This window comes from Apodemus sylvaticus, chromosome 5 (assembly GCF_947179515.1).
Source record: "Apodemus sylvaticus chromosome 5, mApoSyl1.1, whole genome shotgun sequence".
NCBI classification, from domain to species: domain Eukaryota; kingdom Metazoa; phylum Chordata; class Mammalia; order Rodentia; family Muridae; genus Apodemus; species Apodemus sylvaticus.
In genome coordinates this window covers 135,190,254-135,215,183 of record NC_067476.1, presented here as the reverse complement: position 1 = coordinate 135,215,183, position 24,930 = coordinate 135,190,254, and the positions used below count along the sequence as shown (strand labels likewise).

Below are 24,930 nucleotides of genomic sequence, written 5' to 3'. Positions count from 1 at the left end.
CAAACAAACAAAGGCTGCTGTGAAGATAGTGGATCACATGTCCTTGTGGTATGGCCAAGTGTTTTTTAGGTATATGTCCAGGAGTGGTATAGCTGGGTCTTTAGGTAGATTGATTTCCAATTTTCTGAGGAACTGCCAGGATGATTTTCAGAGTGGTCCTACCAGTTTGCAATTCCACCAGCAATGGAGTGGACCCCTTCCTCCACATACTCACCAGCATGTGCTGTCACCTGAGTTTTTCATCTTCACCATTCTAATTGGTGTAAGATCTAGGGGTCATTTTTATTTGCACTTCCCTGATGACTAAAGATTTTGAACAGTTCTTTAAATACTTCTCTGCTGTTCAAGATCTCTCTGTTGAGAATTCTGTTTAGCTCTGAATCCAATTTTTAATTGGGTTATTTGGTTTCCTGGAGACCTCAACATAAAACCAGATACACTGAGTCTGATAGAAGAGTGGGATATAGCCTCGAACACATTTGTACAGGGGAAAATTGTCTAAACAGAAAACCAATGGCTAAGGCTCTAAGGTCAACAATTGATAAAAAGAACCTCATAAAACTGAAAAGCTTCTGTAAGGCAAGGATACTGTCAAAAAGACAAAACAGCAACCTACAGATTGGGAAAAGATCTTCACTAATCCTATAATATCCAATACATAGCTAAAATGCAAAATATATAATCTTTATTATATGAAATCTTTAGTATATAATTTTGTACAACTGAAAACTAGTGAGTCAGCTACAGATATCACCAAATTTTTTATAGTCATAGATTGCCTTAAGCATGAGTTTGTTAGGTTCTCAAAAACTACTATGATAATGCAAAGGATGAGACATAAAACATTTTACTTCTGTATGAAGATACCATGAAGTGTCAAATAATACCCCCTCCACTCAATTACAATTAAGGTTTCCATTGCAGTATTACCTTTTGTCATGACTGTTTACATTACTGCTACATGCAAATGATTTACCAACTGTATATTCATAAGATTCCTATCCACTATATTGTTTATGTTTTTGTGAACATAAACATCTCTCCAATGTTGAGTTTTTTTCTTATGTATTCAAAACTGACTGTGATATACAAATCTTGGGAACAAGCAAATGAAATATGTTTTAAGAATTGCCTTTTTGTTATCAGCTTCAATTTAATCATAATATAAAACTAAGTTCAAATTCCTAGGCCCTAGAGTAGGAGAGACTTCCAAATACTGGACCAGCTTCAATTATGCATCTTTAAGACAAAAACATAAAGACTGTCCCTAACATTTTTTCTATTCATCATTTATTCTTCAAAACATAATGCCTGTTCCTAACCACAAAAGACCACAACAAACTGATATGACTGATTAGACTGTAACCGAATTCTCTATCAGATGACATATAGAAATACATAAGGAAATTCCCTATCACTAAATAGTGATTGGTGGGAAAATGTAGCTGTAACTCGGCAGAGAGGTTTCTGGTTTTTTTTTTTAATAGTCCCAAATGACTTTTTTTTTTTAATTGAATATCATCTTCATTTACATTGCCAATGGTAAAACCTTTCCCGATTCGCGCCCCCCCCCCAAGACCCCAAACTCCTCCTCCCACCCCCGGCCTCCATGTATATGCCCCTCCACCCAACACACTCCCACCCACCTCCAAGATGAACTCTCAATTCTGATCATCTATGTTTCTGGTTTTCAAACATCAAAGCTCTCTGACACTGTGGCTCAGTGTGGCGAGGTGAGTGTGAGGACTGTCACAGTGCAGCTGCCACCACGTATGTCCTCTGTCCCTGATCCCTCAGCAGCAGCTTCATTACAATAAATTCTAGTCATTTGCATTACATGAGTTTCAGTAGTGTTGGATCTCAGAGGACCCCGTTACACAAAGGCTTTACCATATTATGTACACTCATAGACTTTCTCTATAGTATGAATATTTTCATGATGATGAAGACTCTAGAAATGTGCAAAGGTTTCACCATATTGAATACATTCATAGGATTTCTCTTTCATGATTATGAGGACATGTGAAATTTGAAAAGGCTTTACCATACTAAATACATTCAGAGTTTCTTTCCAGTTTGGATTCTTCCATGATGATGAAGACTATAGAAATGTGCAAAGGCTTCATTGCTTGCATTCATAATGTATCTCTCCAGTAGATGTTCTTTCATGTATTTAAAGATGACCATGATATGTAAGGGCTTTACTACATTGGTTACATTCAGACAATTTTTCTCCAGTATGTGTTGTTTTATGTATTTGGAGAGTACATTGATTTAGAAAAGCTTTAACGCATTGATTATTTTCAAAGGTTTTCTCTCCTGTGTGTGTTATGTGTTCGTTTATGACACAGGAGACTACTTAGACATGAAAAGGCTTTATCACACTGATTACATTCATAGGGTTTCTCTCCAGTATGTTTTCTATTATGCAATTGGAGACTATTATAATGTGCAAAGGCTTTGTCACAATGCTTACATTCATAGGGTTTCTCTCCAGTGTGTACTCTTTTATGTTGTCGTAGATGAGTGCTTCGTGCAAAAGTTTTACCACATTGGTTACATTCAAAGGGTTTCTCTCCAGTATGTATTCTTTTATGTATTTTAAAATGACTGTGCTGTTTGAAGGCTTTACCACATTCACTACATTCATATGGTCTTTCTCCAGTATGTGTTCTTTTATGACGCAGGAGACTACTGTAACATGCAAAGGTTTTATCACACTGATTGCATTGATAGGGTTTCTCTCCTGTATGTGTTCGTTTATGTCTTTGGAGACCACCTTGACATGCAAAGCATTTACCACATTGATTACATTCATAAGGTTTCTCTCCTGTATGAATTCTTTTATGCCTTTGAAGAAAATAATCACGTGTAAATTCTTTACCACATTGGTTACACTCATAGGGTTTCTCACCAGTATGCATTCTTTTATGTCTCAGGAGATTGCTATTTCTTGCAAAGGCTTTACCACATTGGTTACATTCATAACGTTTCTCTCCTTTATACCTTTGAAGATAGCTGTAAGACATAAAGTCTGTACCACATTGCTTACACTCAGAGGTTTTCTCTTCAGCAAGTGATGTTTTATGTATTTTGAGACTACTGTGATATGCAAAGGCTTCACAATGTTGGACACCTTCACAGGGTTTTTCTCCAGTATGAATTCTTTCTTTTCTTTGGTTATAACTCTGAAATGCAAAGTCTTTATCACATTGAATAAACTCGGAGGGTTGCTCTTCAGTATGACTTCTTTCATGCCTGCAAAGACAATTGGCACATGTGAAAGCTTTCTCACATCATTACACTGATGAATTTTTTCATTTGTATGAATATGTTTTATAATTTGGTCTAATTGTAAAGAACAACATGATTTTAATGTATTATCACTTTGTTTGTACTAATGGCTTTGCACTTCACTATGGGTTATTTTGTATCTTTGAAGATACTTGGACTAAGAAAATCATTGATTACATGGCTCCTAATTACAGTATCCTTTTTACTACAACAAGTTGTTCACATATCTGAACAGCACAAGAACTCAGAGCTTTACCAAACTGATTGAACACATAAATTTTGATATCATGAGAGTAATGCTATACTGCATAGTGAACCAAGGCAAATCGAAGAATTTCCACATCCCTAATACTCATAGAGATAGTTCGCAGTATGAATTTGTAGATGTCCTCCATACAATTGGAAAGTCAATTATTTGTAAACTTGTAGCACATTTAGAAAGTCTACTCAAAGTGGAAAGGGAGTACTACATATCTTCTAATTGTGCTGGAAGACAGGTTTGCTGCTTCTTTCAATATATTCCTGTTTTCACATGACTTATATCCATTGTAACATATTATATCCCTATTAAAAGAAGAATAACAAGTAAATGGGTTCCAATTGAATTCACAATGTTCAAATTTTTTTCCTCATACAGTTGTGTTATAGGGATTAAGGTTTCTCCACAATGGCATTCTTGATTCTCATAAACTGCCCATTTTACTAAATTTAGTGATGTTATTGCAAGTATATGACTGACAACATCTTTAGTATGGACTATGTGCTTACTAGAAGGTTTTGGACATATACTTAGCCCCTATTCACTGTGTATACCTTGCAATATCTGGGTGGTAAGAGATGAAACACACTGGCAGTTCTTCATCACAACTCTACTAGGCTATGATTTAAATGGTAAGATCTGTTAACACATTGTTTCTTTGCTTTGTACTTAGAGGAATGGCTTGAAAACACAAAATAAATACCTGGCATTGACATTCAGGACTTATCACAATTTTAATAATCATCTATAACTTATAGCAGTGCTATTTTCCCCTGTTGCTTTTCTTTAAAACTTGCAGGACATACTAAAATTTCTTTTGAGGCATATTCTTAATGAGTTTGCAAATGAAAATTACCTTCCATGTCTTGTAGAAATTTGAAAATGTTCTTCAATATAATGGTCTTCCCAAAGGTAGCCTAAAATATAGTACCAGAGACCATATGTTATACAATAGGAAATTAGGAAAAAATTAAGTTACTAACTTCAGTGAACTTTATAACTGTGCCTGATCTATTCACCTCATTCTTCCTCTTTCTCAACAGAAATTACAAAAACACATAACAATAACAAAGAAACAGTTGTACTGACATTTTAAAGAGTGAAAGGAAATTCACTGATTTACCTATAGCAGCAAGATTCCCATAGGTCTCCAGCATCACATCTTTGTAGAGACTCTTCTGAGAAGGATCAAGCAAAGCCCACTCTTCGTGAGTGAAGTTCACATGAACATCATCATAGGTGACTATACCCTAAAATATCCCGTATGTGTGTACATAAGAAAACATTACTGAGAGCATTGTAAATGTATACTTCATTGAGAATATAGTCATATAATTCTGGTAATTCCCTCACTTAATCCCCGACACAAACACTCTAATGTAATTAAGGCATTTTAGAAGGAAACTGAATAACAATGAGCTCCACCTCTGTCATTTCTGCACCCCTTGAATAGGATAAAAACTTGTAAGAGAACTGGTAATTAACAGACATAAACACACAAGTAAACAGTTCAATAGTACCAAGCACACATGAGATAAATTGTATTAATAATTACTAAGAAAATGATGAGTGTGCTGAGTGTATTACTTGTGCTTTTAATCCTAGCACTAAGGAGGCAGTCCCAGGTGTATCTCATTGAATGGTATGGTAAGCCTGGTCTTCGCCATGAGTTCCATGGCATCACCAGGTACATATTAAGACGCTAACTCCCCTGTAAAAATAGATCAATCAAAGAAACAAAAGAGAGAGAAAGAACTCAGATATCTTCACTGACGTACCTACAAAGAATTATATATTTACCGCAGGTCTGTATTCATCTTCCAAAAACCTCAAGTGACCCAGTTTCAACAGTACAATTAATAAGATCTTCATAAAAGGTATGCATATTTAAACATTTACAAATGGACAGATGAAAATATTAGCTATATAATTCTTGATCATGAATTAGCAACATAGGGAGGGAACGACAGCTCACCAGGGGTATTCCCTGTCTTGCAAATAATTGGAGTAAATTGCAAATATTTACATGGAGGTGTACAACTGTCAATTGGGCCAAGTTCAGGAGGTCTGAGGCCCTCCTCTGCCTACTGTGAGCATCAGGTACACAAGATGAACATAATCATGCATACAGGGAAAATACTCATATTTGTTCAAACATTCAAAACAAATCCCAGGGGTAGTAAGGCTACACACCTGCAATTCAATGGAACTTGCAGGTAGTAATGATATGAATACATGACATCTTGAGAAATGTCTGTCAAGCTTCCAATTGCAAGTGTACCTGAAGTTCAGCACATCAGCATATGTGTGCATAAATACACCTTACATGCCAATCTATCAGCTAATAAATGTAAAAACAAAACAAGCCAGGCATTTTGGCCCACATCTAATCCCAGCACTCTGGGGAGAGAGACAGATGGATCACTAAATTCAAGTGCTGCCTGGTCTGCAAACCTAGTTTCAGGACAGCCAGGGCCACACAGGGGTGCATTATCTTCAAAATCAAAAACAAAAACAAAACAAAAAAATAAAAAAAATCAGTGAAATACATTAGCACTGAATAAGTAATTGCTTCTATTGTATCTTATATGACTTAAAGATAGAGTCTATAATGATGAGGTTATGAAAGCGGAAGAAAGAGACTAATAAGTTTCAACCACAACACAGTAGTCATAAGGAACAGGAAGTGTGTTGAGTGTATTGACCATATTGTGCCTCTGGTCACTATAGATTAATGGTCATTCTCTCATGAAAATATATTTGTCTAAATTCAATGGTTACAACAGTCCCTGTACTGTTCAAACTTCCAAAGACTCCTTTGACACTCAAAGCAATCTTGTGACTGCAACATCTTGTAAAATCAGAAAACAAATTATGTCTTTCATATATACAATGGCACAAACAACCCTTTCCATTCCAATATGGAAGAATGGAACAAGGCAAGAAAGAAACTCAACAGGGCAAACATTAAATCCTGTAGCTCTGTCTCAGACACATGGGATTTCAGTTTCAAAGTGCTTACATGGTTCTACCCCTGCAACTTCTCCTACATCTCTCAGTTTCTCTTCCACTCCCTATATGCATCTCTCCATGGCAGATTCTCACACCATAGGTATCTCAACATCTTGTGGTCTCAAAATACAGCTAGGCATTATCTGCACAGCTTCATGAAATCAACACTCATAGTATCTTCGGGGCTATGATTGACAAACACAGAAGGCTGGAATAGTGCTGAACAGAAACCAGAGAGGAAGAATCCTTATTTCCAGAAACAGCACAATATGGGTGAGCCTGTGAAATTTGGCTCCTAAATTGGGATCAAATCTGCCACACATGGACCATAGTTGCAGCAGGTTTTACATGTAGTTCCTTCCTGGGGCTAGGTATCACTTTGCCTACTCCTTCCATTAATTAAAGGCTTAGGAGAAGGGATTATTTCTCTTAGGGTACCTTCTTAGGCTTCCAATCCAGAGCAATGGCCTTTACATTAATGGTGATAATCTCCTTGAAAGTTCTTGCCTCTGTTTAAGCACTGGTGGCCATCTGAAACTACTTAGTGTGTTTTTCTCTACAAACACAGACTTTGCATTTCTTTCTGCCCCAGTTGTTTTTTTCTACTGTAGTTCTGAATGAGTCAATGTAAGAACCAAAAGGTTCAATATTCCAACTAAGAAATCATGCCATTATCTTATCTTTTAATTCTGTTCTATTCAGTTGCTCAGGGCATAGGCAGAATAAGAAACATTTGTGGCCAAAAGAGCATACAAAATCTCTAGAAAATATTTTCATAGTATGTGTTTGCCACTGAATTTCTGTAACATCATCTTCCTCTGTCTGCATCAGTCTCAATACTCCAAACTTCCTAAGTCCTACAAGAACAACCGACTAAGAAAATGTATGTGTTCAGCTTTCTATGGCTTTGACCATCTCAAACATTATGTTTTCCATATAATGCTAAAAGAAAATATTCCCAGGTTTTGTCAAGCATCAAAATCCCTTTGTGTGTACCATTCTTTGTTCTAACTTGCTACTCAGGTTGAACCGTTTCTCTGGATGCTGCTATCAGATCACAGCCCATCATTTTAAGAGCTTAAGACAGAAACTGATATTAGAAAATAACGGCAAAAACCAAGAACCAACATTGTTTCTTTGTTTACTCTCTTGCTTGGTCACTGTCCCATATTCAGCTAGCTCTCTTAGCCAGCCCAGGGCCCCTTGTTAGGAATATTGCCACCCTCAGTGGAAGTGCCTTCCCATATCAATCATCAATCAACACAATTTCTCAAAGACATTATAACCAGCCATTACTTTGGGGGAAGGGGCACACCATTGATTGGGCTTCCCTCAGATGGCTGTATGCTCTAAAATGTTGAGAAGTGAAGCTAATTAGGACAATAATATATGAGAATGTTTTAATGTCCCAAACCAATGTGTTAATCACACCAATCAATAAAGTAGCAAAATCACAAACACTGATTGTTTCAACAACGGGGAAAAAAAAGATTTGGCAATAAATGAGACAAGCAAGTCATTAGGATCAAGAAGAGAAAACTATTTCTCCATAGAAATTCCCGAACCCTCAAAAACTTAAGGAACTCAGAATATATTAAATTTTCAGAAGACAAAAATGAATGAAAGGCTACTATTTTTAGATTATACTTACTATCAAACGACATAGATAGCACCATTCATTAAAGTAGACACAAAGACAGATCTACAAATACAACACAGTTATTTTAACAAGAACTACAGTATTATACTCAAAATCAAAATCAAAGAAGTCAGTCAGGCAGTGGTGGTACATGCCTTTAACCCCAACACTTGGGAGGCTAAGGCAGGCAGTTGGATTCTGCATTCCAGGCCAGCCTGGTCTACAGAGTGAGTTCCAGGCTACACAGAGAAACCCTGTCTCAAATAAATAAATAAATAAATAAATAAATAAATAAATAAATAATATAAATAAATGAAAGAAGTCACTGGCTATCACTAACCCTGTGGGCTCTGGTACTCTCCTTTACTAATAATAGAAAATGGATTGGGAGGCTGTTGCTTAAATAATGGAATGCTTCAACATTGGAAAAAATAATATTGACTACTAAAAGTACCTTCTCCACTTATGGTAAAGAAAAGCATGTGTTTTAGGATCACTTAGAAATCATTTGTTTCTCTGGACTGCCCTCCAACTCCTCCATTGTTGAAGGGGTTTACAGCCCCATGGGAAGAACAATGATGTCAGCCACCCAGATGCCCCAGGGCTCCCAGGGACTAAATCATCAACCAAGAGGTACACAACGTTCCTGCCAAAAATGTGGCAGAGGAATGCCTTGTGGGGCATCAGTGGGAGGAGTGGTCCTTGGTCCAGTGCAGGCTCAATAAATGGCTCAACATAGGGAAATAGAGGGGGGGAGGTGGGAGTGGGTTGGGTGGAGGGGCATATACTTTGAGGCAGGGGGTGGGAGGAGGGGTTGGTCGTTTTTAGGAAAGGGGGGAAGCAGGAAAGGTTTTAGCATTTGAAATGTTAATGAAGGCAGGGCGGTGGCACTCTGGGAGGCAGAGGCAGGCAGATTTCTGAGTTCGAGGCCAGCCTGGTCTACAGAGTGAGTTCCAGGACAGCTAGGGCTACACAGAGAAGCCCTGTCTTGAAAAAACCCCAAAATCCAAAAAAAAAAAAAAAAAGAAAAAAGAAATGTTAATGAAGATTATATTCAATAATAAAAAAAAGAAAAAAATCATTTGTTTCCTATGATTAATGACTGGATACAAGTTTGCACCAATGTGAAGAAATGCAAACTTTTAAAACCAAATGCAAGTAAGTACAATTTTTTAAAAGAGTATGCTTTGTACTATAAACCTAAATAAATTGTTTTAAGCTAACCGCTATATAAGTCATAAGCACTTTTGAAAGCATATCTACTCCATTGGATCTGTAGTAGCAGGTAAGAGCCTCCCAACTTGGGTCGGATGTTAGTGTCTGAATTCAGATCAATCAGTTGCTGATTGACCTGCCTACCCACATAGCATTTTTTATCAAAAATAAGCAAACAGTCTTTTGCAGATTAACAACAACAAAAATATAAATAAATATAGAAGCAAATAAATGAGCCCTGCATACCTGATGCCTCTGTATTAAGTTAGCATTGGTAAGGAACTAGGTAGGATGCTCCCAGAACAACCCCACTTTCTCCTACCTGAGACCCAATATTCAAGGTTGCCCTTAGGACTGCAGCTTCCTCACATGTCCATACCTCCTATAGATACAAAAGGTCATTTCTGTCTTTCCTTCTCTTCCTGCGCCATCTCTGTGTCTGAGCCATCAACTATGGGCAGACACTCCCTGCTGAAAAACAGGCCATGACCTATCCCACTATCCATTACCACAGACCCAGTTCTCATCGTTCCTAAAGCACTGCAACACAGTATCGGGGAAAGCTTCCTGTTCCAGTTTCCATGGTCCCAATAAATACCACAGATAATCCCCAAATGCCCTTCTCTATCTGCCCCTACTCACAAAGAAACGTCTTCTCACCATATGCCATGGTTTCGAAAAGACCATTTAGGCTGTCCATAGATCTGCCACACTATCTGTTACCCTAGATGTAATTTTCAGTTTTCCATAGCACTGGATTAGAACACAAAAGGCAGTGTCACCTATCTTCTGTAACATGTTATCGCTTCTTGGCCTTTTAGCTACGATCAAGTATACTATCTGTTCTTCTGTCAAGTGTGAAGATTACTAAGATCATCTTTTCCTGGAGTCGTCTTCCTCCAACCTCCAAAACCAGCAAGCATTCCCCCTTGAACACACCCAGAAAAAAAAATGAGTAAATGAGGCAACATTTACCCAACACACTCTCTGAAAATCAAGAGAGCCAAAAGAATTCCCACCAAAAGAAGACAAACTCAGAAACAAAACCTAGGCCTATAATTACACCAAATCTAGATGCCTAGACACCAGCTTAGGAACCTAATGAATGACAGGCAGGAAAATAAGTCACCAATAGAACAAAGCTATCCTCGCACTGTGAGTCCTGAATATTCCAACATAACTGAAAGCACAAGAAAAAGACCTTAAATGCAGGAAAAAACAATCAAACTGGACAAGACCAAGAAATTCTTGGACAAATGGCAAGATATATTGCAATAAAAAGTTGGAGAAAGCATAACTGTTCATGATGTATAGATGGAAATAGAAATAAAAAGAAGGCACAAAATAGAGGTTCCCTCCAGCCCCACACCACGTTGTTGCAGATTTCCATTCATTCTGGAATTCTCCTAGCCCTCTGGGTTTCTTTCCTATCTTCTCCCCATAACTGATCCTGACCCCATTTTCTCCTCTTCCTCTCCTCTTCCACCCTGATCCCTCCCTCTGCCTCCCATAATGTGTTCCCCTTTCTAAGTGGGATTGAAGCATCCTCCTTTGAGCCTTCGTTCTTTTTAAAATTCATACTGTCTGTGAGTTGTATCATGGGTAGTCTGTAATTTGGAGCTACTATCCACTTATTAGCGAGTACATAACATGTATGTCTTTTGGGTCTGGGTTAACTTTCTTGATGGTATTTTCTAGTTCGATCCATTAGCCTGCAAAATTCATATTGCCCTTGTTTTTAATAGCTGAAAGTCCCAGAGATGTGGGATGTGAGAGGATTCCAGGACAAAAATGTAGAACAGTGGGGACAGGGAACCTGAAAAGACCACCTCCAGTAGATAGACAGGGTCCCCACTGTTGGGATAGGGGCACCCACTTACCTTCAAAATTTTTGACACAGAAATGCAGGGACGCAATGGAGCAGAGACTGATGGAAAGGTTATTCAGTGACCTGCCCAAACTGGGATCCATTCCATAGGCAGACACCAAACCCTGACACTATTACTGCTGCCATGTTGTGATTACAGACAGGACCCTATCTACCATGCCAGTCCTCTGAGAGGCTCTACAAGCAGCTGAGACAGGGGACCATGACAGAAGAGTTAGGGGAAGGATTGAAGAAGTTGAAGAGGATGACAACCCCATACGAAGAACAGTATTAACTAACCTGGAACCCTAAGGGTTCCCAGAGACTAAGATATCTACCAAAGAGCATACATACTTGGGCTGGTCTGTGGCCCCAAACACATATGTACCAGAGGACTGCCTGGTCTGCCCTCAGTGGGAGTGGATGTGCCTAATCCTGTAGAGACTTGATGCCCTAGATAATGGGGATGAACTAGGAAGGTGAGGTAGGGGTAGGTGGGTACAGAGGGTATGTGTAAGTTGGGGAGCATCCTCTCAGAAGAAAAAAATAGTGGGATGGTGGACCACTACGGAGGGCAGCATTTGGACTGCAAATAAATAAAAAAAAAAACTTAATAAAAAAGGAAAAAAAATTTCTAGAGAAAAACATATGACCCGTCTCAACAATCTATTCAAGCATTATGATATGATGCCCCTCTTCTTTTTGTTTGTAGTTCCAAATACAATACTCTTCAATTACATGAACTTACATGCAGATGTATAACTTTATGGGTATGGATGATGAGGGATAGATGTTTAAGAGGAGAAGTCCTTCTCAAAGGCAAGGGAGTGGGATGGGATGAAGAACTCTAGGAGGGGGGACCAGGAAAGGGCACAATATTTGGAATTTAAATGAAATAATTTAATAAAAAAAGAACAATACAAATAAAAAAGAAAGCACAAACTAAGGGACTCCTGTAAAGCAAATTTTTAGGACTGCAAAGAGGAACTACAGAGTTAAGGTTCACCCACAGAATAGATGATGGATGAGAGAGATGCTCAGACAGTGAAGTTACAATAGAAGGAATGTATACACAGAAAAAAGAAAATTTTAAATCTAAAAATTGCAAAAATTTGTAAAAGGAAAGTTGATTCCAAGGTTCTACATCTTATGAGAAAACTCATTGTGCTCAATAATATTTTGAAGAAATAATATACACACTGGCACAGTGTGACTTCTATATTTATAACATAGAAACAATAATCAAGAATGCATACAATAATTGTGAAAGAATGTGGGGAAGCAGAGAAAAAGCCAAAAACATAAGCCTAAAAAATGCATTCAAGGTTTCATCAAAATACCTAAGGAAACTACACCAGGAAAAACTGAACTTGGCCAACGTTACCTGTGATTGTACATTTCTGTTATTTAGGGTTGAGGGAGGAGGTGGGGATTTATGGTGGGGTTAGATGAAGCAGGGGGCAGGGAAGGGTGATGGAGGGTATGGGGTGACTGACAGGACTGATAAAGTTATTTGACCTCTGCATTAGGTAGGCAAATGCAGGCTTAAGCAGGTCCTGCTGAGTCACTCCAGTACCAAAGTGAGGGAGACAGGTCTCTAAACTCCAGCAAAGGCTCAGGCTCCCTCATTAGGCCTCAGTATCTGGCCAAATAAGGCCCAACAAATATGGAAATAGAAACAATAAAGAAATCACAAAGGGAGACAACCCCTGAGATAGAAAACCTAGGAAAGAGATCAGGAATCATAGATGCAAGCATCACCAACAGAATACAAGAGATAGAAGAGAGAATCTCAGGTGCAGAAGATACTGTAGAAAACATTGACACAACAGTCAAAATGCAAAATGCAAAAAGCTCCTAACCCAAAACATCCAGGAAATCCAGGACACAATGAGAAGAAAAAAACTAAGGATAATAGGTATAGAATAGAGTGAAGATTCCCCAACTTAAATGGCCAGTAAATGCCTTCAACAAAATTATAGAAGGAAACTTTCCTAACCTAAAGAAAGAGATGCCCATGAACATACAAGAAGCACACAGAACTCCAAATAGACTGGACCAGAAAAGAAATTCCTCCCATCACATAACAATCAAAACACCAAATGCACTAAAGAAAGAACGAATACTAAACGCAGTAAGGGAAAAAAGTCAAGTAACATATAAAGGCAGACCTATCAGAATTACAGCAGACTTCTCACCAGAGACTATAAAAGCTAGATCTTGGGTAGAAGTCATACAGACCCTAAGAGAACACAAATGCCAGCTCAGTCTACTATACCCAGCAAAACTCTCAATCACCCTAGTTGGAGAACACAAGATATTCCATGACAAAACCAAACTTACATAATATCTTTCCACAAATCCAACCCTACAAAGGATAATAGATGGAAAACACCAAAACAAGGAGGGAAACTACACCCTAGTAAAAGCAAGAAAGTAATCTTTCAACCACCCTAAAAAAAGATAGCCAAACATAATTCTACCTCTAACAACAAAAATAACAGGAAGTAACAATCCCTTTTCCTTAATATCTCTTAACATCAATGGACTCAATTTCCCAATAAAAAGACATATACTAACAGATTAGATATGTAAATAGGACCCAGCATTTTGCTGCATAGATGAAACCCACCTCAGGCACAAAGACAAACACTACCTTAGAGTAAAAGGTTGGAAAACAATTTTCTAAGCAAATGGTTCCAAGAAACAAGCTGGAGTAGCCATTCTAATATTGAATAAAATTGACTTTCAACCAAAAGTTGCTGCAAAAGATAAGGGAGGACACTTCATCCTAGTCAAAGGAAAAGCCAATCTACCAAGATGAACTCTCACTTCTGAACATTTATGCTCCAAATGCAAAGACACCCACATAAAAGAAATTTTACTAAAGCAGAAAGCACACATCACACCCCACAGAATAGTGGGAGACTTCAACACCCCATTCTCATCAATAGACAGATCACAGAAACAGAACTAAACAGACCATAGTGAAATTAACACAAGTTATGAACCAAATGGATCTAATAGATATTTATAGAACATTTCATTCTAAAGCAAAAGAATATACCTTCTTCTCAGCACTTCATGGTACCTTCTCCAAAATTGACCTTATAATTAGACACAAAACAGGCCTCAATACATACAAGAAGACTGAAACAATCCCATGAACCATATCACATCACCACGGACTAAGGCTGGTCTTAAACTGAAAAAAAAAAAAAAAGGAAAACACACATATACATGGATGCTGAACAACACTCTACTCAATGATAACTTGGTCAAGGAAGAAATAAAGGAATAAATTAAGGACATTTTAGAATTTAATGAAAATCAAGGCACATCAGACTAAATATTATGGGACACAATGAAAGCAGTGGTAAGAGGAAAACTCATAGCTCTGAGTGCTTCCAAAAAGAAACTGGAGAGAGCTTACACAAGCAGCTTGACAGCACACTTGAAAACTCTAGAACAAAAAAAAGCAAATACACCCAAGAGCAGTAGACAACAGGAAATAATCAAACTAGGGGTTTCAACCAAATAGAAACAAAAAGAACTATACAAAGAGTCAAAAAAACAAAACAAAACAAAACAAAACAAACAAACAAACAAAAAACAGGAGCTTGTTCTTTGAGAAAATCAAAAGATAAATAAACCCTTAGGGCACAGAGACAGTTATCCAAATTAATAAAATCAGAAATGAAAAGGGAGAAATAACAAAAGATAACTTAAAATAATTATTCTGTCTGTTGAATATTGACAGCTGAAAATATTAAAATCGCCTGGTGGTGGTGGTGGTGGTGGTGGTGGTGGTGGTGGTGGTGGTGGTGCACACCTTTAATCCCAGTGCTCGGGAGACAGAGTCCAGCAGATTTCTGAGTTCAAGATCAGCCTGGTCTACAAAGTGAGTTCCAGGACAGCCAGGGCTACACAGAGAAACCCTGTCTCGAAAAAACCAAGATATATCTATCTATCTATATATAGATAGATAGATAGCTACATATAGATATAGATATAGATAAAGATAAAGATATAGATATAGATATAGATAGATAGATATAGATAGATCTAGATATAAATCATGTTCTACAAAAAGAAAGAAAAAGAAAGAAAGAAAGAAAGAAAGAAAGAAAGAAAGAAAGAAAGAAAGAAAGAAGTAAAGAAAAGAAAAAAAGAAGAAAGAAGTTCCTTTTGGACTCTGAATTTCCATGAATCATATCATCATAAATGGAGGCAGTGGAAAGGGAAGAGGATTCTAATCAAATATTACTGAAGGATGATCCCTATCACCTTCTTTCTACTAAATCCTAAATTATTTGTCCCACAAAACTGAATGTGGAAGTTTCAGAAATTCTAGAAAACAGACTTTCTTTCTTCCGACATGTCTTCCTATTACATATCAAAAGCAATGTTTGTGTGGACACACTGGATAATGACATTCAGCACCACAGATTTCCACTGTCAGGGCTCTACAGTGTCCATTGGAATTCAGGCTCAGGAAGATTCAGAGGCCAAGGGCCTCTGCTCAGATCATCACATGAACTAATCGAACCATAGTCTGACCCATAGTCCATCTCAGTCTCAGCATGGCATGGCCTATGGTCTTCCTCCCAGCCTGCTACAGATGCATCAGAGGAGAATCCTGGAAAGAACCTGCAAGCTACCTTCCTGTGGTGGGCCTGATTGTTAGGCCTACCCAGAGTCCCTCATTAGCTTAGAAAACTCAGCTAGACTTCAGACCAGTTGCAGCTCCTCTCCTGGGGGATCAAAGAGCACCCAAGAGAGGAACTCCTCAGATAGCTGAAGGCTTCCCAGATCTGCCTTTCCACTCTATGTGAAGACAAAGCCTGGCCTAGGGAAATTGTATTTAATAGAATGTTCCAGTCTCCCAGAGCACTTGTTTTTCCTTTTTCCAGGCACAGGGACCTGTGTTGGCTTATTCCTTTACACATGCAACGTCCAGTGCATCCATGTCTGCTTCACAGTTGGGAAGTCCTGCAGCCAAACTGCAGTCAAATTCAAGCAGTAATATAGTGAAAAAGAAAAAGTGCCTATGAATTTTATAATAAGGAGTGGTTAACAGGAGGTGAATGAAAAAAGAAAAATAAAAGTAAAGGCCATGCATGCCTGGCAGTGGTGGCGCATGCCTTTAATCCCAGCACTTGGGAGGCAGAGGCAGGCGGATTTCTGAGTTCGAGGCCAGCCTGGTCTACAGAGTGAGTTCCAGGACAGCCAGGGCGACACAGAGAAACCCTGTTTCGGAAAAAAACAAAAAACAAACAAACAAACAAAAAAAAGTAAAGGACATGACTGCTCTTAAGTGTGGTGGAGTACAAAGTTTATTATACACAAAAGAGAAGAGAAGCAGAGCCAGGAACATCTGGGAAAGTAGAAAGTGAACAGGACCCTGAGCCATGTGCAGACAGGAAGGAGGGCAGAAGCAAGAGCCAAGGAGATCAAGATGATTAGTGACAGACGAAAAGACTGGGGAACCAAAATGGTGGAGTTCATAAGGAATGGCAGCTGGGAGAAGGGCACCTGCCCCTGGGCTAGAGGGTAGGGAGGCCAGCTATACCACGTATCAGGTAGGGACTGAGGTCTGCTGAGAATAACTGACAGCCAGGTTTTCTCTGTTGTTAAATCAGCTCCCCAACCATTTGTCCCAATGTTTCAGACTTTATAGTAGGGAGAAAGAAAATCAAAAGGATTGAATTACACTCTCAAAAATTATTCTTAAAGGTTGAAGCACACTTTATGGCCCAATATTCTTCATGGACTAAATGGATGCACTAGAACTCACCAAGTGTTACATCTTTTCTCTCACGTTCTGTATTTTCAAAGAGGTAAAATAGCACTCTTGTTAGGCACACAGTACCAGTTCATCTAGATCTTGTGTTGCTTGTACTGGTATAAATTCAGAAGCTTGGTTTCTAGAAATAACTTCACTTCCTCATCCAGATTCGTGATTGCCAGCTCTTGGAACCCCCTAGATGGCCTAGAAGTCTAGTTTGGACTTTTACTGATTGTCTAACACTGATTAACTGACTACTCAGTGCTATTACCAACTACTGTCAAAGCAGAAACGCCTCACCTTCCTTCTTCCCCTTCCATTTCAGTGTTGCAATTACACCAAATTCAAAGTTGCTCAGAGAACTCAATGCTTACACAGGTCCTTCTTTTGTTTGTTTGTTTGTTTTTTCGAGTCAGGGTTTCTCTGTGTAGTTCAGGCTGTCCTGGAACTTGCTTTGTAGACCAGGCTGGTCTTGAACTCAGATACCCCCCTGCCTCTACCTCCCAAGTGCTGGGATTAAAAGCGTGTGCCATCACCGCCTGGCGCACAGGTCCCTCTTTATTGGTAATCCACTCAACCAATCCAGAGAGGTGGGAGGACACTCACTCACTAGTCTACATCTTCTCCCTGACCAGTCAGTGTCATGCCATAATGCTGACTGTGACCCTATAATGCAACCTTTAGCACCTTATTAGGTTCCCGTTCTTTGCTATCAAGATGGGCCTAGTTGCTGATTGTAAATGAGAGTTGTCTCCATTGTTATAGTTTGGAGATAAATGTCTGGACAATTTTGGTAAACAAACACATGCATACTGTTCTCTAACAGGCCCGGTTAGCATACTATGTACCTGTGGGGCGTTTTATAGTCAGTCCTCATTCTGCTACACTCTACTTGGTGTCACTATCTCCTAGGTAATCCTTTACATCATCAATTCTACTCTACATCACAGCTTAATACTGGCGTGCTAAGGAACATATGATACAGCTTTTACAGCCTCCATAAAATTACCTCCAAATGTATCTTACACCTACACGTTAAATGCTACAGGCAGAACTTACAGACGATAATAGAGAAACTAGGGTTCTCAGGTTGGCAACCTGAGATGTATTTTTCTGCACACAAGCCCATGCCCCAAATGCTTTGTGAAGATGCAGCCCCCGTAATAAACTTATTCAGAGACCGCCGCCGACGCCAACGGGTGGAAGGAGAGACTAGAACCACACAGGAACTCACTGGTGGCCATATCTGTCTGGCTGCTGCTTACAATCCAGCTGCTGGGAAGACCCACCACATGTGCACCCTTTGCTAAGCCACTTGCTCCTCCCCTCTGTGCGGAATGACCCTGCGCTTACCATGTCTGGAGTTTTGAGCATTTCTGAGCTCCCTCACAGCACCCAGCAGAGGCACTCAGAACATACCACACAGACACTTTAGTGCCTGCTCAGATTCAGACAGGAACTTGCAGAATTGGTAACCGGAAGAACCTCCTCCTCTTCTGACTGGCGGGCCTGATGAAGGTTCTGATTGGCTAGTGAGTCTTGAGTGACATGAGCACCACCCTTAGGGTTCTAGTATGCTGAAGAGAAACTGGTCCAGCATGGAACCAGTCCTTTTCCAGATCAGCAGTTTGCATTTCAGTAACGTAGTACCTGTCCTCCAATAGCCTGCTTGTCTGCCCTTCCACCCAGCACCTCAGAGGACCTACAACTCCAGATACCTGCGGCTCAGCTGCCTATTTCTCCCCACTGTGAGCAGTTAGCCTGTGCTCACCACTTTGCGAAATTGGACTTTTCCTGAGCTCAGAGCACTCAGTAGGCACTTCCCCTTCTTCCTCCTCCAATCAAGCTGGATAGCTTGCATACCCTTTAGTCAACCAACAGTGGAGCTGAGGAGGTGGCTCAGTGGTTAAGAGCACAGACTGCTCTTCCAGAGGTGCTGAGTTCAATTCCCACCAACCACATCGTGGCTCACAGCCATCTGCAGTGGGGTCTGATGCCCTCTCACAGGCTGAAGCAGGCTTCCCCCCCCCCCCCCCCCCCCCCGTCTATTCTTCTAGCATTTTAAGTATATGCAAATAAAGTCAGATCTAGGATAAGAAACAAATAAGGCAATAAACACAGATAGTCAAGGAACAAACTGGCAATAAACAAAGACCCACGGCCACTGTTACTAGGGGCTTATCAGGATGACCAAGACAACTGGGCCTACTTCCCGGTCTTAGCCAAAAGTCAAATTTTTGCCTGAACCCTACTTCTTTGTTCTAGCCCAAAGTCAGATTCCTGCCTGAGTTTACTTCCCTGTTTTGGCCCCTTATCAGATTCTTGGATGAAGCCTACTTCCTTGTCCTGGCCCAAACTTAGGTCAGGTTCAAACTTAGGTTAGGTTCTCTAAAATAAAGTCTGAACATAAAATATTTGGCATCTCATCACAAGCTGAGTCCATCTGTGTTGTTTGTGTGTATCTGGGTTCAAAATGGACTACACTGCATTGGTTGCTTTGAATACCATAGTGGGGAGCGCATCTTTTCCTGAGGCTAACTGTGCCACTTGCAGGAGTGGGACTCTGCAATGAGCAACCAGATGGGATGTTGGGGGCACAAAGGTCCTTGCAAACACTGGTCACTAGGGAAACCGGGAATATTAAACATGCAGGCTCCTCTTCTCTATGATGGAGATAAAATTCCTACTTTCAATGCAAAAAACATTGAGGGTGGCTTTTATTAATGTCCTGGTGACCTCATTGCCATCTTGGAGGCAGACTTCACCTACCTTTTGTTATAGAGATAGACCTAACTGACCCAAATTACCCAGAATGATTATCCCAGACTCTTGCTTCCCTAGACTCTTACTCATCCCTAGGGAAGATGTCACAATATTTAATGGTTAACTGACTGTTATGCTATTGGCCAGAAGCCATATTATTTTCTAGGTCTTTCAACTATAGAAACCATTCCCATGGTCACATTTTTTAAAATTTATTTTATTTATATGCACACACTGTAGTTGTTTTCAGACACACCAAAAGAGGGCATCAGATGCCTATTACAGATGGTTGTGAGCCAACATGTGGTTGCTGGGAATTGAACTCAGGACCTCTGGAAGATCAGGCAGTTCTTGCTGAGCTATGTCTCCAGCCCCTGATGACATGTTCTTAGTAAGACAGTTTCTAAGTAGTCATACCTTCTGCTTTATTGTACACATAGAAGTAGAATGATTGGACTGATTGTTGCCTTTAAATCTTTCCCAAATTGTACTGTGCTCTAAGGATGCTGAGAAAGAATCCCCTGGTATTAGATTCCCCCAGTCTGATCTAGGTTGTTAAAGTCAATCTGCACTGGGTTTCCATTCTCATCTCGATCATAGTTTGTTTTCCTACCTGATAGATGCAGGGATCCCCTCAATAGAAATTGGACTCTCAAGTGACTCACAGTGCTTTGGAGAGGCAACATTACCAGGAATGGAAAACTTGGGGTAGAAAATACATCAAAACCACACACATTCACACAGATACACACACACACAAACACACACACACACACACACACAGAGGGAAAGAAAAATGAAGTTAGTAACATAGATAAAGCAAGCATTGGAGAACTGGCATAATATAATAACTCTTAAGTCATTTCAAGTGTTTAGAACCAGTGCCATACAATCATTTCCAGAATGAATATTGCAAAGCATGATAGCATGTGCTATCAATCCCAGCACTTTAGAGGCAAATTCATATCTATGAATTTGAGGTCACAGAGTTCTACATAGTCACTCCCATGATAGCATAACCCATATCAAATAGACTTTTTTTCCCCAAAAAAGCTTAGATATGATGTGTGGTAAAATTTAATTTTTCCTAGGCCAATATTGCTGGCTCTTCTGAATTAGGAGTGAAAAACAGCCCTGAGTAAAAGAAGAGAAACTTTTTATATTCAAACCCAAAACTAAAGTACATAGTAAGTGATTACTAAACTGGAATTGCTTTAGTTAGTAATTGCAGTTAGTAATTTAATTAAATATCTGACAGTTCTAAAAACATACCACAAACAATAGAAACAATTTATGCTGTGTAAATCTCAAGATTATAGAGGAAAAACAAATCAAAGCAACAAAAAGAAACAAATTGACCTTCAACTTGATGTGATTAGAGAAAACACCATAGTTAACAATACAGAAATTAATCAAATTTTATGTTTAGGTTTACTTAGGAATGGGAAGAAAAAAGTTGTCAGCTGGCCCTTAGCATTTCTAATTTTTTGTTTGTTTGTTTTTTGAGATAGGGTTTTTCTGTATAGCCCTGGCTGTCCTGGAACTCACTCTGTAGATCAAACTGGCCTAGAACTCAGAAACCTTCCTCCCTCTGCTTCCTGAGTGCTGGGATTAAAAGCATCACCACTGCCTAACCAACATATCTAATTTTGATTTGTTAACATTGTTTGAGAGGAGATCTAATGTAGAACTCCAGTTAACCTTTATTCACTAAGCAAACTATAATATATAATAGACACCGGATATGTAATAAAGAGCAATGTATATTTAACCCTGTGCATTTGGGCCACCATTCCTAGCATGGCAATCTTCTTTAGAAGAGAGACCTGAGAAATTATTTGTTATTGGTTGGGTTGGAAGTAAAGGTCTCTGAATTGTAATTTGTTTAATTTGAGCTTTTGGACTATCCTCTGCTTATTAGTGAGTGCATACCATGTGCATTCTTTTGTGACTGGGTTACCTTACTCAGGATAACACTTTCTAGTTCCATCCATTTGCCTAAGAATTTCATGAATTCATTGTTTTTGATAGCTGAATTGTGTATATATACCACAATTTCTGTATCCATTCTCTGTTGAAGGACATCTGAATTCACAGACCACAGAAGCTCAAGAAAAAGGAGGACTGAAATGGGGGTGCTTTGGTTCCTTTGAGAAAGGGAACAACATATTCACAGGAGCAATAAAGGAGACAAAGTGTGGAGCAGAGACTGAAGGAAAGGCCACCCAGAGACTGCCCTACCTGGGGATTCATCCTATAAACAATCACCAAACCCTGACACTATTATGGATGACAAGAAGTGCATACCAAAAGGAGCATGTCATGGTTGTCTCTGGAGGGGTCCTGCCAGAGCCTTACACATACAGAGACAGTCAACCATAGGACTTGGCATGGGGTCCCCAATGGAGGAGTTGGAGGGCAGACTGGAGGAGCTGAAGGGGTTTACAGCCCCATGGGAAGAATGATGATTTCAGCCACCCAGACACCCCGGGACTCTCAAGGACTAAACCATTAACCAAGGGGTACACATGGTTCCAGCCAAAAATGTGGCAGAGGAATGCCTTGTTGGGTATCAGTGGGAGGAGTGGTCCTTGGTCCACTGAAGGCTCAATAGATGCCCAACTAAGTAAAATGGGGGGAGGGAGCAGGTCAGGTGGAGGAGCATATACTTGGAGGCAGGGGGTGGGAGGAGGGGTTGGGGGTTTTGGGAGGGGGTGGAACCAGGAAAGGTTTTAGCATTTGAAATGTAAATGAAGATTATATTCAAGAAAGAAAGAAAGAAAGAAAGAAAGAAAGAAAGAAAGAAAGAAAGAAAGAAAGAAAGAAAGAAAGAAAGAAAGAAAGAAAAAGAAGTAAAGGAGAAGTTGCTTCTTTATGGAAGTCTATACTTGTCAATCTTGGGATCAGTTATAACTTCAAAGGGATGGGATAGATCATTATTACTTTAGAGATAAAGTTTGACAACTATTTCTCACTGGTTTCTTTTTCTTTTTGGTTTTGTTTTGTTTTTGTTTTTTCCGAGACAGGGTTTCTCTGTGTAGCCCTGGTTGTCCTGGAACTCACTTTGTAGACCAGGCTGGCCTCGAACTCAGAAATCCACCTGCCTCTGCCTCCCAAGTGCTGGGATTAAAGGCTTGCACCACCACCTGCCTGACCTCCTCTCTGGTTTCTATAGTTGGAAGGGAAGATTTTCTGTGTACTGAACTTCTGTGTATTTACCTTTCTACTGTTGTCAAAAAACACACTATAGACAAAGCACATTATAATTGAAGGCATCAACTTGGGCTTGCAGTTCCAAAGAGTTAGAGTCAATAATGGCAGTATAGACACCTGGCGGCAGGTAGGGCTGAGAGCTCACATTTTGGACTTCAGACAAGCAGTAGCTAGCAAATGAGCATTGTCAGAACATTTTAAAGCTTGAAAATGTGCCCATGTTGCTAAGAGCACTGTTCATACTCTTTTTCTTTCTTAGCACTCACAGGGCAGCTCACCATGGTGTGTAACTACACTTCCATAAGAACCATAAATCAAAATAGATGGGTATAAGCTGGTACCTGGCACAGCTTGGATGGTTTCATAAATGAGATGTTTTCTGTAAGTCCTGACATATAGATCCAAAATTTAGTGATACAAAAATATACCTCTGTTGCCTAGGACCAAGCCTGGGCTTGGAGAGTGTTTCTAAAAGAAGGGGCATCTGGGAGCAGCAAAAACAGATCTCAGATCCAGGCTGGAGGCACATGCTCTGCTGCAGGACAGTTTCCCAGCATGCTTTTTCTCTGGTCTGCTGTCCTTCTCTGTGATCCACTTTCTCTGGAGATCTCCAGACAGCTCTCTCTTAAATTCTGCTGGAGAGCCAGGCGGTGCTGGAGATTCTTCTCCAAGAAATTCACTCTTGGTATTCTAAAAAATTCTCTGGATAGCTCAGCTCTGGCCCAGTCTTTTATTTTACATATCAATCCAGTCATTTACTCCAAGTTCCCTTTGAATATCTTAAGAATCAGAAGCCGGGCGTGTTGGCGCACACCTGTAATCCCAGCACTCTGGGAGGCAGAGGCAGGTGGATTTCTGAGTTCGAGGCCAGCCTGGTCTACAGAGTGAGTTCCAGGACAGCCAGGGTTATACAGAGAAGCCCTGTCTCAAAAAACCAAAAAAAAAAAAAAAAAAAAACCAAAAAAAAAAAAAAAAGAAAGAAAAGAAAGAAAGAAAGAAAGAAAGAAGGAAGGAAGGAAGGAAGGAAGGAAGGAAGGAAGGAAAGAAAGAAAGAAAGAAAGAAAGAAAGAAAGAAAGAAAGAAAGAAAGAAAGAAAGAAAGAAAGAAAGAAAGAGAAAGAAAGAAAGAAATCAGTATCACTTGAGCCCCGGCCCTTAATTTTTTAGAGACAGCAAGCACGCATTATCACCTCCCCAACCCACCCCCAGCCTTGAGCAGGCTTAATAGACCTTGAGAGCTTGCCATAATGGTTTTACTCTCACCTTATTTGCGATTTCCTACAAAAGTAGACAGCTTAAAGAGCATGCTTTGCAACACAATCCAGCTGAAACAAAGGATTGGTATGTGGCTCTCCCTATATAAACGTAGTGCTGAATATTAAACCTTGAGCCTTGAGCAGAAACTTTGTCTTGACTTCACCCTTCTCTTGCACCCTCTTGTAGCCCTGGGTGTCCTGGAACTCACTTTGTAGACCAGGCTGGCCTCGAACTCAGAAATCCGCCTGCCTCTGCCTCCCAAGTGCTGGGATTAAAGGCGTGCACCGCCGCCGCCACCTCCGCTGCCGCCACCACCACCACCACCACCACCCGGCCACTTTGTCTTTTAATATTGCAAAAATCATTCAGAGATCTGCTTGCCTAGGTTAAGTACAGATGCTAAACTAGCTGGGTGGGACCTAGTCCTGAAATTTGCATTTCTACCACACCCGGGCATAACTTTGCTCTGCCCCAGGCTAATCCTGAACTCAGGAATTCTTCTGCCTTTGTAAGTATAAACAAATGAACAAACAAAATCTAGCTGAGTTTTCACCTGTGTTCACTACTTCCTAATCTGTTTATCTCCTATTTCCTTCCTTATTAACTTTCTGACAAGTTGGCCGC

The 24,930-nt window shown here is 39.8% G+C and overlaps 2 protein-coding genes across 2 annotated transcripts in view; both read right to left on the bottom strand.

Moving 5' to 3' along the window:
* Positions 1–2,303: 2,303 nt before the first annotated feature.
* Positions 2,304–24,930, bottom strand: part of LOC127684951 (zinc finger protein 260-like) — a 145,664-nt gene continuing 123,037 nt past the window's right edge. Inside the window, exons 3-4 of the mRNA XM_052181707.1 lie at positions 19,844–19,856; positions 2,304–2,946 (exon numbers count right to left, since the gene is read on the bottom strand). Of these exons, the coding sequence (XP_052037667.1) occupies positions 2,304–2,946; positions 19,844–19,856 (656 nt within the window). The remainder of the gene's footprint in view (positions 2,947–19,843; positions 19,857–24,930) is intronic.
* On the bottom strand, positions 3,001–11,390 carry LOC127686440 (putative KRAB domain-containing protein ZNF788). Its single transcript, XM_052184660.1, has 4 exons — positions 11,381–11,390; positions 4,677–4,796; positions 3,041–3,258; positions 3,001–3,006 (listed from the first exon to the last, which is right to left on the bottom strand). The coding sequence occupies exons 1-4, from the start codon at positions 11,388–11,390 to the stop codon at positions 3,001–3,003; spliced, it is 354 nt and encodes a 117-aa protein (XP_052040620.1).

Bases quoted from the DNA above. Each gene is read 5' to 3' on its own strand.
- LOC127686440 (XM_052184660.1), bottom strand. The intron at 3,259-4,676 runs GTAAATCAGTGA...TTGTCTTTGCAG, and splicing joins TGGGAATCTTGCTGCTATAG to GCATGAAAGAAGTCATACTG.